The sequence below is a fragment of the Pristiophorus japonicus genome, chromosome 5 (genome assembly GCF_044704955.1).
Source record: "Pristiophorus japonicus isolate sPriJap1 chromosome 5, sPriJap1.hap1, whole genome shotgun sequence".
NCBI lineage: Eukaryota > Metazoa > Chordata > Chondrichthyes > Pristiophoridae > Pristiophorus > Pristiophorus japonicus.
In genome coordinates, this window is record NC_091981.1 from 224,011,593 (window position 1) to 224,023,895 (window position 12,303).

General features: G+C 42.7%; 1 protein-coding gene across 3 annotated transcripts in view; it reads left to right on the forward strand.

Moving 5' to 3' along the window:
- The window catches only part of dbf4 (DBF4-CDC7 kinase regulatory subunit), an 80,420-nt gene that overhangs the window by 25,140 nt on the left and 42,977 nt on the right, over positions 1 to 12,303 (forward strand). For all 3 annotated transcript variants that reach the window (XM_070881343.1, XM_070881342.1, XM_070881344.1), the window contains exons 3-5: positions 4,454 to 4,632; positions 6,227 to 6,421; positions 8,152 to 8,196. In XM_070881343.1, coding sequence (XP_070737444.1) covers positions 4,454 to 4,632; positions 6,227 to 6,421; positions 8,152 to 8,196 — 419 coding nt within the window. The remainder of the gene's footprint in view (positions 1 to 4,453; positions 4,633 to 6,226; positions 6,422 to 8,151; positions 8,197 to 12,303) is intronic.

Sequence of the window (12,303 nt, forward strand, 5' to 3'; positions counted from 1 at the left end):
AGTAACAAGGAACAGGTTGGTGACAATAGTAAGGAGCCCAGAGTTAAAGTTGGATTTCTCGCGGAGGACAAAAGTTGACATCGGTAGGATGGAATCGGTTTGGAGCATCAACAAACTGTTGTCCAAGTTCGGAGACAGGAGTAGCAGGCGAGCGAAGTCCAGAAGCTATTTGAAGGGTAGCGAGCCATGGCAATGAGAGTCAGTTTCAGTGCAGGAAGATGATGGTGAAGTTGGAGGTCACCGTAGATCAGAAGCAGCGGAGAAAATGTAAAACCACACAAGCCTGTGACCAACAAAGCAGAAAAACCAGTAGAACGAGTTACCCAGCTCAGCAGCGAAACAGCCACAGTGAGGAAGATAATTTTTTGTTCTGGCAGCAGATTTTTGACACATCAAATGAGTCTTGGTTATAGTCCAGTGCAGAAGCGTAGTAGTGTAGTCCAATGCAGGAACGTAGTCTTGATGTTCATTGAAGCCCAGGAATTCAGAAACCAAATTTGAGAAGCAGACACCAGGGATTGGTGATGACAGGGTAAAGCATTTCATAGGCAGTCCCTTGGAATCGAGGAGGACTTGCTTCCATTCCCAAAGTGAGTTCTTTGATAGCTGAACAGTCCGAAATGAGAGCCACAGACCCTGTTGCAGGTGGGACAGACATTCGTCGAGGAAAGGGGTCGGTGGGGCTGGTTTGCCGTGTGCTCCTCCGCTGCCTGTGCTTGGCCTCTTCATGCTCTTTGCGTTGAGACTCGAAGAGCTCAATGCCCTCCCGGGTGTACTTTCTCCACCTCGGGCGGGCTTCGGCCAGGGTCTCCCAGGTGTCGGTGGTGATGTCACACTTTACAAGGGAGACTTTGAGGGTGTCCTTATAACGTTTCCGCTGTCTTCCTTTGGCTCGTTTACCATGAAGGAACTCCGCATAAAGCATTTGCTTAGGGAGCCTCGTATCTGGCATGGGAACTATGTGGCCTGCCCTACAAAGCTGATCGAGTGTGGTCAGTGCTTCAATACTGGGGATGTTAGCCTGGTCGAGGACACTGATGTTGGTGCCCTTGTCCTCCCAGGGGATTTGCAGGATCTTGCGGAGACATCGTTGTTGATGTGTTTCCAGCGACTTGAGGTGCCTTCTATACATCGTCCATGCCTCAGATCCATACAGGAGGGCGGGTATTACTACAGCCCTGTAGACCATGAGCTTGGTGGTAGATTTAAGGGCCTGGTCTTCAAACATTCTTTTCTTTAGACGGCCGAAGGCTGCACTGGTGCATTGGAGGCGATGTTGAATCTCCGCATCAGTGTCTGCCTTTGTTGATAAGAGGCTCCCGAGAAAGCATTTAACTTGCAGTTAACTTGTAGTTGAGGCTAAAATACACCAACTGGCAAGTTGGATCCAAAATTGGCTCAGAGGCAGGAAGCAAAGGGTAGTGATTGAGGGGTGTTTTTGTGACAAGAAGGCTGTTTCCAGAGGGGTTCCGCAGGGCTCAGTACTAGGTCCCTTACTTTTTGTGATATATATCAATGATATAGACTTGAATGTAGGGGGTATGATTACAAAGTTTGCAGATGATCCAAAAACCGGCTGTGTGGTTGATAATGAAGAAAGCTGTAGGAAGATATCAATGAACTGGTCAGGTGGGCAGAATGGTAGCAAATATAATTCAATCCGGTGAAGTCTGAGGAAATGCATTTGGGGAGGTGAGAAGGGCTAACAAGGCATGGGAATACACATTAAATGGTAGGACACGGAGAAGTGTAGATGAACAAAGGGACCTTGGAGTGGATGTCTGCAGATCCCCGAAGGTGGTAGGCCAGGTAGATAAGTTGGTTAAGAAGGCATACGGAATACTTGTCTTTATTAGCCGAGGCATGGAATACAAGAGCAAAGAAGTTATACTTGAACTGTATAAAACACTAGTTAGGCCGCAGCTAGAGTACTGCGTGCAGTTCTGGCTTCCACATTACAAGAAAGATGTGATTGCACTAGCGAGGGTGCAGAGGAGATTTACGAGGATGTTACTAGGACTGGAGAATTTTAGCTATGAGGAAAGATTGGATAAGTTGGGTTTGTTTTCTTTGTAACAGAGGAGACTTGAGGGGAGACCTTATTGAGGTGTATAAAATTCTGAGGGGCCTACAGAGAGTGGAGAGGAAGGACCTATTTCCCTTAGCAGAGGTGTCAACAACCAGGGGGCATATATTTAAAGTAATTGGTTTAGAGGGGATTTGAGAGGAAATTTCTTCACCCAGAGGGTGGTGGGGTTCTGGAACTCACTGTCTGAAAAGGTGGTAGAGGCAGAAACCCTCACCACATTTAAAGGGTACTTGGATGAGCACTTGAAGTTACTTAACCTACAGGGTTACGGACCATGAGCTGAAAAGTGGGATAAGGCTGGATAGCTCTTTGTTGGCCAGCGGCCGCCTTCCATGCTGTAAACATAGAAACATAGAAAATAGGTGCAGGAGTAGGCCATTTGGCCTTTAAGCCTGCACCACCATTCAATAAGATCATGGCTGATCATTCCCTCAGTACCCCTTTCCTGCTTTCTCTCCATACCCCTTGATCCCTTTAGCCGAAAGGGCCATATCTAACTCCCTCTTGAATATATCCAATGAACTGGCATCAACAACTCTCTGCGGTAGGGAATTCCACAGGTTAACAACTCTGAGTGAAGAAGTTTTTTCTTATCTCAGTCCTAAATGGTCTACCCCTTATCCTAAGACTGTGTCCCCTGGTTCTGGACTTCCCCAACATCGGGAACATTCTTCCCACATCTAACCTGTCCAGTCCCGTCAGAATCTTGTAAGTTTCTATGAGATCCCCTCTCATCCTTCTAAACTCCAGTGTATAAAGGCCCAGTTGATCCAGTCTCTCCTCATATGTCAGTCCTGCCATCCCGGGAATCAGTCTGGTGAACCTTCGCTGCACTCCCTCAATAGCAGGAACGTCCTTCCTCAGATTAGGAGACCAAAACTGAACACAATATTCCAGGTGAGGCCTCGCCAAGGCCCTGTACAACTGCAGTAAGATCTCCCTGCTCCTATACTCAAATCCTCTAGCTATGAAGGCCAACATACCATTTGCCGCCTTCACCGCCTGCTGTACCTGTATGCCAACGTTCAATGACTGATGAACCATGACACCCAGGTCTCGTTGCACCTCCCCCTTTTCCTATTCTACCTCCATTCTGATAATATTCTGCCTTCGTGTTTTTGACCCCAAAGTGGATAACCTCACATTTATCCACATTATACTGCATCTGCCATGCATTTGCCCACTAAATTTCTATGAACTGATGAAGCCAGGGGAACTTGAGTAGTGGAAGCAAGGAGATTTGGGAGGGAAAGGGTAGAGGATGGCTGGAGATTCCCATTGATAGAAGTGAAAAGCTCCAGAGCTTCTCATGGGACTACCAGCCTAGCAGCAGCCATTTTCAATCTCAACAGTACCAGGAATTAATTGTATGCAACTAAATGGCCCAGAAGACAAAAGGTTTAGACACCCTTGGTCTCGGAAATTGCTTCAAAAATGATCCCTGTTAATTATTTTCAAATATGCACCGTAAAATGCATTGTCTGTAGTGCAGAGTGGTGTCTATGAATGTTTGGGGTAATTTCATGAGTCCAATGCCAGTGTGAAATCTTGCAAGACACGAGTGTGGGTGGGATGTAGCCTTTTGACATTATGATCCCAATTCTCCAGCCTGTGCTTGCCTCTAGAAAAATGGGATAAGCTGGGCCAATGCAAAGCTAGGATTCTCCTGAGTTGTGCAGTCAACCTCTTTTGTGACCTAATACTAACATATGATTTCATAACTTATTTGTATGTTTCAGGGAGAAAATTGTCAATGAACCGTTTATCTGTAAACTTTGAGTAAATCATAATAGTTACTTTCAGTTATGGGCTCATATAAGTGGAATTTTATTTCTTTCCATCTCATTTTTAAGTTATCTTTCTTCATACATCATTTCCTGAGTCAGAGCCCAAGCAAATGAACTGTACCTCAGCCTCTTCCAAGTTGTGCTTGGAACAATGCACTGTGAAAGGTACAAGAGTGGCCTTCTATATAAAATCTTTCTTCGTATGTTGGATGCCTTGCTTTGGTTGACATTTAATGTAAGGAATCACAGCATAAACTTGCAATAAAAACAGAAAATGCAGGAAGTACTCAGCAGGTCAGGCAGCATTTGTGGAATGAGAAACAGAATTAATGTTTCAGTTCGATGATCTTTTGTCAGAACGTTAACTCTGTTTCTCTCTCCACAGATGCTGCCTGACCTGCTGAGTGTTTCCAGCATTTCCTGTTTTTATTTCAGATTTCCAGCATCTGCAGTATTATGCTTTATCCTAGACTTGCAACATGTCACTCTCTCCTGATTCAATTGAATCTTATTTATGGTCATTTTAAAGCTGTACATTTTCTACTAAAGTGGTTAAATTGCAGTATCTTTATTATAGGATTAGCAGTACATGGAACATCAGGAAGAAGTAAAGGAATACTAAAGACGTTACAGCGAGGAACTAACAAAGCAGCTGACATCAGACTGAAGCCTTTTACTGGGAAAGTCTTTTACCTTGACCTGCCTTCCAATAAGCATACTGAAAACTTAGAAAAGGATCTACAACATCTAGGAGGGGTATGTTCACAATTTCTGTTGTACCAATTAAAATCTTTAACAAACCAAGGGATACAAATCGTTAAAAGTTGTGACACAGACTATAAAAAAGCAAGCCAAGCACTAGGATTTATTTCTAGAGGTATAGAATTGAAAAGTAGGGAAGTTATACTGAACCTGTATAGAACCTTGGTTGGACCACACTTGGACTACTGCGGACAGTTCTGTATTTCTATGTAATCTCCCAGCAGGCATTGTAAACTATTAACCTATCTGTTAAAGTGCTGCCATTTGATATTTACATATTAGTAAATCAGCAATTAATCAATCTTTAGTTTAAACTGTAAAATCCAATTTTTTAATGCTTAAAGTTAATTTTGCAATTAATTTGATAGGTACTTGCTTGGGGAGGAAGAGAATACTGTGTCATTTGCATAACTCAGTAGCTGTGTGCTTAAGTTATGAGGACTTAACTTTTTTGGGTACAACACCAAGTCTTCGTGTGAATTTTGTTTGTATCACAAAATGGTCTTACAGCTTGAGTAACATGAATGGCTTTTTTGTGGGAACTTTTAATTAAGGACTGGTAGGTGATATGGTCAAGTGGGAGGGCTGGCTGCTGCATGTATGAAATAGAAAATAACACTCCTCAGATTTCAGTGCTGACTAAAAATTAATTGTCACTGCAATAGTTCATTTGTCCCCCATTACATTTTCATGACATTTTGGAATAAAAATTGGTATGTGTTTACGGCCAAAAAGAACACCATGACAAATGTAACAGTGTGACAGCCTGCACCCAATTTGCGTGGATTCAGGCCACTGCTAAATTTGTTGGGGTCTTTTTTCAGGCGTCCTTGACAGCTGCCTAAAACTGGCATTGGGCCCTTTATATATGTTAATGAGGGGTTCAACGCCTATTTTAAGTGCTTTCTGCCAGATTGGGCCGCCCTGAGTGGACCAAGTGCCGTGGATACGGCCGACCATGTGGCTTCTACCAAAAAGTAAATAATTTTTCTTTTAATATATGCTATTAAATTATCTCTGCGACATTGTGTTCCTACTGCACATCTTTCTAACCAAGAGAGCAGGGCATTGACCTACTCCCAGATCTTTAGTAATGCCACATTGAAAAGTCCAATCACTTCCTTCAACGCGCCATCTCCCCTTCTGTAAAAAGGAACTTTGTCTCAATATTGCTGTTACCTTATAGAAGCTGAGGTCATGAATGTAGTGTGTGCAGGATTATAGACATCAACTTGCATTTTGCTACTCTGGTGTATGCATTGAAGCTCCGTTGGCCAGTCCTGCAAAAACAAATTTCTTTTTAGGCCTTGTATTAAGATATTGATGCAATTTGTAAGACATTTAAAGTTTTTGGTGAGTGAATGCTTCCAAATGTTTCAGAGAAAGCCCTGGATGTTGTACAATTTTTTGGATGCTTTTATTGAAATTTTTCACATGTAATAGCCACCATTTTTATTACCAAAATGTAACTAGGAACCAGGTGCTCATTATACAATGATTTATGTAGAGCTGGGAAGTGTTGTGCTGTTTGCATAAAAAAATTAGTCCTTTCTAATCAATCTTTTGCTTGTGTTTTATTTTAATACAGGCAATTGAAAAGTTTCTTAGCAAAGATATTAATTACATCATTTCTAATAGAAGTGAGGCCAAATTTGCCCAGACTGCAGGGAAAAACTCCCCTGTACCAAGCCCAGATTCTGTTCAGAACGCTGGTAACACGTCTCCTCATCCGAACAGTCGGAGAGAAAGCCATGAAGGGAGCTCGCATAGAGCTTTGGAGATGGTATGTTTCAGGTTGTATAACCATACAAATACTGCTTAAAATTTACTATACATGATAGTGGAAACTGGAAATATTTGAACTAACTTTGTATTGCTACTGTGTTTTCTCGGGTACCAATATGTACAGTATAATTATAAGTTAATACTTATTTATGTGATAAATCAATTGAGGAATGTCATGATAAACCTAGAATGGTAAGCCAAATAACAAAACTTTGAGTAGTCAAAGTGGAATTCTGCTCTGATTCATAAAAGGAAGGAAAGTCTAGGCGACGGCCCGGTGAATGAAAGGCACCAGCCATTCGTTACACTTACACTTGCCCATAGACTTTCGATGGGCTTTTGAACTTCAACTTGTGATGATTAGAAATCCATTTCAGCACAGCGCTCTCTAAATCTGGGGCCTGTGTGAACAAGGCAAGCAACCATATATTTCTTTAACTAATCAGATTGAAAAATCGTTAATGAGCAGCGCAGTCTCAACCAGGAAGTGCAAGTTGGAATAGTTAATTCAGTGTCAAATCATGTACCGACAGTGAAATAATGATGGAAAGATGGGATTGAGAGAGAGAGATAAGAGTCAGAAAGAAAAAGTTAAAAATATATATATATTTTTTTTAAATCTCCAACAATAATTAAAATCTGAAAAGACTGCAAACTTGTAAAATTTAATTTTCAGTAACCGAGAGGTAGTTGAGCAGAAATTAAGACTTATTACACTGGAATGGACCAGCCCAAACTTTTTCTGGCGAGTTTAGTGGGTATCTATCATACAAGTACCACAACTTCATGCCCTTCCACATGTTCCAATGCCGAATCTCTCGGCGAGATATCTTTATAGTGCAGCTCCTGGAGGAGCAAGGCAACTCAGACAGCAACTTCTGATTTCCAAGTTTAACTGCGCATGTGTGGTCGCTGGAAGTTGCTGTCCGATTTACTCTTTAATGACGGTGAATGCTGATAGCCTCACCGCTGTTTTTACTGGAAAATCAGGGCCAATATCTTTTGTTAAATGATAATCTCACTTAATATTTTTCTTTTAAATGTCAATCGTCTTGTCAGTGTGGAAACCTTGTAGTCTTCCTCCCTGCTAGCCTGCTCATTAACACTAATTATGGAGATTTTTCATACCTGTTCCAGAGCAATGCCATTGAAAACAGCAGATGTGCAATTTTTGAGCTGCAGGAAACACCATGCTACATACTAGGAATGCAGATTTTGTTGTCTATTGTATCAATTCCAAGACCTCCAATTTTTGGTTTTTGTGATTGTCTCTCCCTGCAGAACTTTCATTTGCCCCAGTCCTATTTGTAACTTTACGCCTAACTCCCTCTACCTCTTGTGTGTCTTTATAAACATTCCCAAAACCCATGTTTTGGGTCACTTCATGATGACGTGATGTTCATTCCTTTTATTTCTATTGTCTATTTTACCTTTTCCATCTCTCTTCCCACACCTGGCCCCCAACCTAGTGTGAAATGTCTTGGATATTCTCCATGCCAATGGAACTATATAAACACAAGTTAATTTTATTTTGATGCAGAAATGCTCTTCAGTTGTCAAAATATTGAAGCTGAATTGGTCTGAATTTAAACCAGCCATCAAATTAACTAATGGTTTTTAATCCAAATAATGATTCTAATTAAGTTGACTGTTTCTTACTGGATCATCAAAAATGCAAGATCCTATGCCTCCAAAAATGTTGATTTTATTTTTTTTTTAAATTGACAGATAAGCAGAGGAAAAAGTTTAGTCAAAAAGGTTATTAAGGAACAGGTAAGTGGTTAATCAAGAAGAGACATGTACAAAACAAGCAGATTATTCTGAATTATACTTTAGCTGAAAGTGATCTAATTTGAAAATAAATATTAAAACAAATAGTGAGTTTTGAATGATAGCTATTTTTGTTTTATTTCAGGCAACTAATCACCTGCTTAATTTTAACAGTTTACAGTTTTTTAAGGGGTGCGTTTATTTGTACTAACTGAAAGGCAGCCGTTTCTCTGATTGGCTCTCCAGTATCACATGATCTATTGCTAATTGGTCCCCTTGGAGGATAAGCCACACCCTGAAGTTCCTCTGGAATGTATAACTGAAACCGCCTAGCCCAAGTTCTGATTGACTTTCCAATTTGTAATTGAATCCATTTTGACTTCAGAAGCCACAGAGGATAGATCTCCCCAAAAGCCAACAAGTTTCAGCCGAAGTCCCTGACCCCAGTGCAAGTGCATCCCTCCCCCAGCTGAAGTCCCTTACACTAGCACGTGCTGCTTCAGCCAGCTGAAGACCCTTACCCCAGCATATGTGCTGCCTCACACAGCCGAAGTCCCTTGCCCCAGCGCAAGTGCATCCCTCCCCCAGCTGTAGAACCTTACCCTAGCGCAAGTGCATCCCTCCCCCAGCCGAAGTCCCTTACAGCAGCACAAGTGCTGCCTCCGCCACCTAAAGACCCTGATCCCAGCACACTTGCTGCCTCCCACAGCCGAAGTCCTTTACCCCAGCACAAGTGCATCCCTCCCCCAGCTGAAGACCCTTATCCAAGTGCGTGCATGACCTCCCCCCACCCGGCCATAGATGGGGCATTGTATGCAGATTGTTAACAGGTTTATTGGGTATAAAGTGAATAGTGACAGTGTCGTGACTTCTGGATTTCATCCAGCCCAACGATGTCCCTTGTAACACACTCACCAGAGGGTTGGAAGAACATGATCCGTCTTCCCTGAGTTCCCCCTCTCCCCTCCGATCCGTCCCCCACCTGTGTGTCTTTTCCCTACCCACTCCCGTGCGCTCTCTCCCTTCCCACCCCTCCGTGTGTGTCTCTTTCCCTCCCCCAGGCTCTCTCTTCCCGTGTCTCTCTCTCTCCCTCATTTCTCCCCCCCCCCCCCCCCCCCACAAGCACTTGCACTAGGGTAAGGTTCTACAGCTGGGGGAGGGATGCACTTGCGCTGGGGCAAGGGACTTCGGCTGTGTGAGGCAGCACATGTGCTGGGGTAAAATAGTTACTCTATTTTTTAAATGTGCTCCCATTCAGCTCTGCAGTACTGCCTACAAAACTAGAGGACAAGGTGCAATCTGATGTAAGGAAGCCAGCCTTTTAATGTCGAGCGTTGAGCTAAAACAGACAAGAAAATGGCTGGAAATCATTTGAATAATGTATACAAACAATCACTGATCGCAAATATCTCGGGTTGAAACAGTAACGGGTACACTTAAAATTTAAATAACCATAACTAAACCAGTAGCATGACTGGCATCCGAGAAAACTATTTAAGCTGAAACAGTTTCAAAAAAGCTGACGCAGGCTCCCAAGAGCTGTAAACCCAAGAATGACTTTGATTATAAGCCTATGACCTATGAAACTGGTAGTCTCCACCACTTTTGCGGGCGCAATTGTGTGAATGCGATTTGCCCGCTTTACGCGATGGCTTGTATAATGTGGAAGCAAGAGAGGATAGTTAAGATGTTCGCAGACAGTAATCGTTTCCCTTGGCTCTGTGTGTTGCATAATAGATCAGAAAAATCTTCGTTTGAACATTGTCTGTGATTGGCTGGTTTTACAAGCGATTATATACTTGAGCGCTCTGTTAACCCTAGACCTGACCAGGATGCTGAGCTCTGCAGTGCCAAACTTATGAAAGTGATTAGATAACACCATGCAAGCTGCTAAAACATTTTGCGAGCCAACTAAATGCCTTTGATCCAGGGACCAAGACAGCAATTCAAGGCATTCTGTTGTTCATGACCCTAGAACCTTGTGTAATTCACAAGAATATAACAATGTTGCAGATCAAGACTGCGAGGTGTGAACCATTGTGTAAGCACAACTGTTGCTGTCCAAAATAAACGGAGCACTTAAGACGCTAAAACCAGCAACTTTGAAATTGACGTTAATGCAGATGGCTAATGGTTGTTTTAAGCGTGGACATTTTAAGTGATGGGGACTGTAATTACTCTGGCTTTCTAACTTGAGCTGTAGGTATTCCCAACATCTATTGATAGGAAAAAAAAACTCAAGTACATGAAGGAAAGAATTGAGATGTTAAAGGGACACAATTGATGAAGCACTTTGTATTTTAATACATGCTCCTGTAGAAAATTAGTTTTTACATTAGAAATGATGCATTCTGGTTCATTTTAAATGCTTTTATATTTCAACATTAATAGATTTTTAATCTTAAAAAAAGGAAAAACATTTGGATTTTCAACAGACCAATCACTGAAAAGTCAATAGACAATCCCACAAAAAACTCTGGGTCTACTAACCAGTGCAGAGGCCCTCTCAAAGCTCTAGGCTCAGTTCACAGATACTAACCCATCCTTTCTCAGAGATGCTCTCTTCAAATCTTCCCGGTATGCACTGATGCTACTCTTTTTCATTTCAGCCTGGCAGTCTTTCCACCTCCCCAAACCCCTCGGTTAATACAAGCATTCTCCCTCCCCATTCATCAGTTAAAGTAAAAAAAAAAGACTTGTATTTACATAATGCCTTTCACGACCTCAAGATGTCTCAAAGTGCTTTACAGTCAGCAAAGTACTTTTTGAAGTGTTGTCACTGAGGTAATGTAGGAAACGTGGCAGCAAAGTTTGAGCGCAGCAAGGTCCCACAAACAGCAATGAGGTAATAACCAGAAAATCTGTTTGTGATGTTGGTTGAAGAATAAATGTTGGCTAGGATACCGGGGAGAACTCCTGCTCTTCAAATAGTGCCATTATATCTTTTACATCCACCTGAGGGGACAGACAGGGCCTCAGTTTAATGTCACCTCTGACAGTGCAGCACTGAAGTGTCAGCCTAGGTTATGTACTCAAGTGGGGCTTGAGCCCACGACTTCTGATTCAGAGGCAAGAGTGCTACCACTGAGCCACAGCTGATAGGGTTAATATTGGCACTCTTCTTCCTCAATGTGGGGGTAAAAAGAAGACTTCTCTTCTTCAGGGTGGACTCCCTGATATAAGGAGTCGACATCCATCCGTATAGCGACCACGGAATCACTCAGACGAAACCTTGGTTCAACCGATCTTTATTCAAGCATATGCAGGGGAAGAGTTCATGGATGAACCTTCAAAGAACAGAGGCTCTACATGCACAGTTATATAGTTTTCGAAGTGTGTGACCCTCCTACAAAACTTTCTATGACCACCGATTGGCCTACAGCTTATCAGCAAAGCTTCATTGAATCGTTGACCCATATCAGACTGGCTGCTGAGTGGTTTCCCAACCTTTCCATCTCCCATCACATGTCAGCCTTCTGGAATATGTTGTACTACAGTGTCAACCTTGCCTCAGTTTCTCATGGCGTGTTGTTTTAACCTTGCTTCCCATGGCTTGGTATGCATCTGATTTCTTATCAGCCAAAAGTATCCCTTTCCCATGAACTCCAGCTAAAATTATCCCTTTCCCATGAATGCAGCTGCTGCTACAATCTATATTTCCAGACAGTTTACTCCCTACTGTCCTTGGTAGGTGTTGTTCCCTTAAATGTACTTGTGTATGGAGAAAGAGTCAGAATGAACACTGTGAGCTCAAAGTAAAGTGTGACCGTAGTCTTATTGCAGATCTCCAGAGTGCCTCTCCAACCTGTGAAGCTTCCTTAAATACCTGTGCTCCCAAGGGATTATGGGATCCCTTGGGACGTCAGGGGATGAGCCCTCTGGTGGCTGTACAGAGTAAATACAAGTCCACATATATAACAACACCTCCCCCACCGCCCCCCCAAAGTCAATAGTGTAACTATTTACAATCTGAGTCGATCTGGGGCCCTTCTTGCTCTGGTTGATTGTCTCGGTGTGAAAGCTGGTGTTGTTGAATAATTTCTTGGGCCCTCGCTGGGCTGCTGTGCAGCTGGCCTTGCTGGGCTGCCTGGTGTGTTGGGCCCTGCAGGG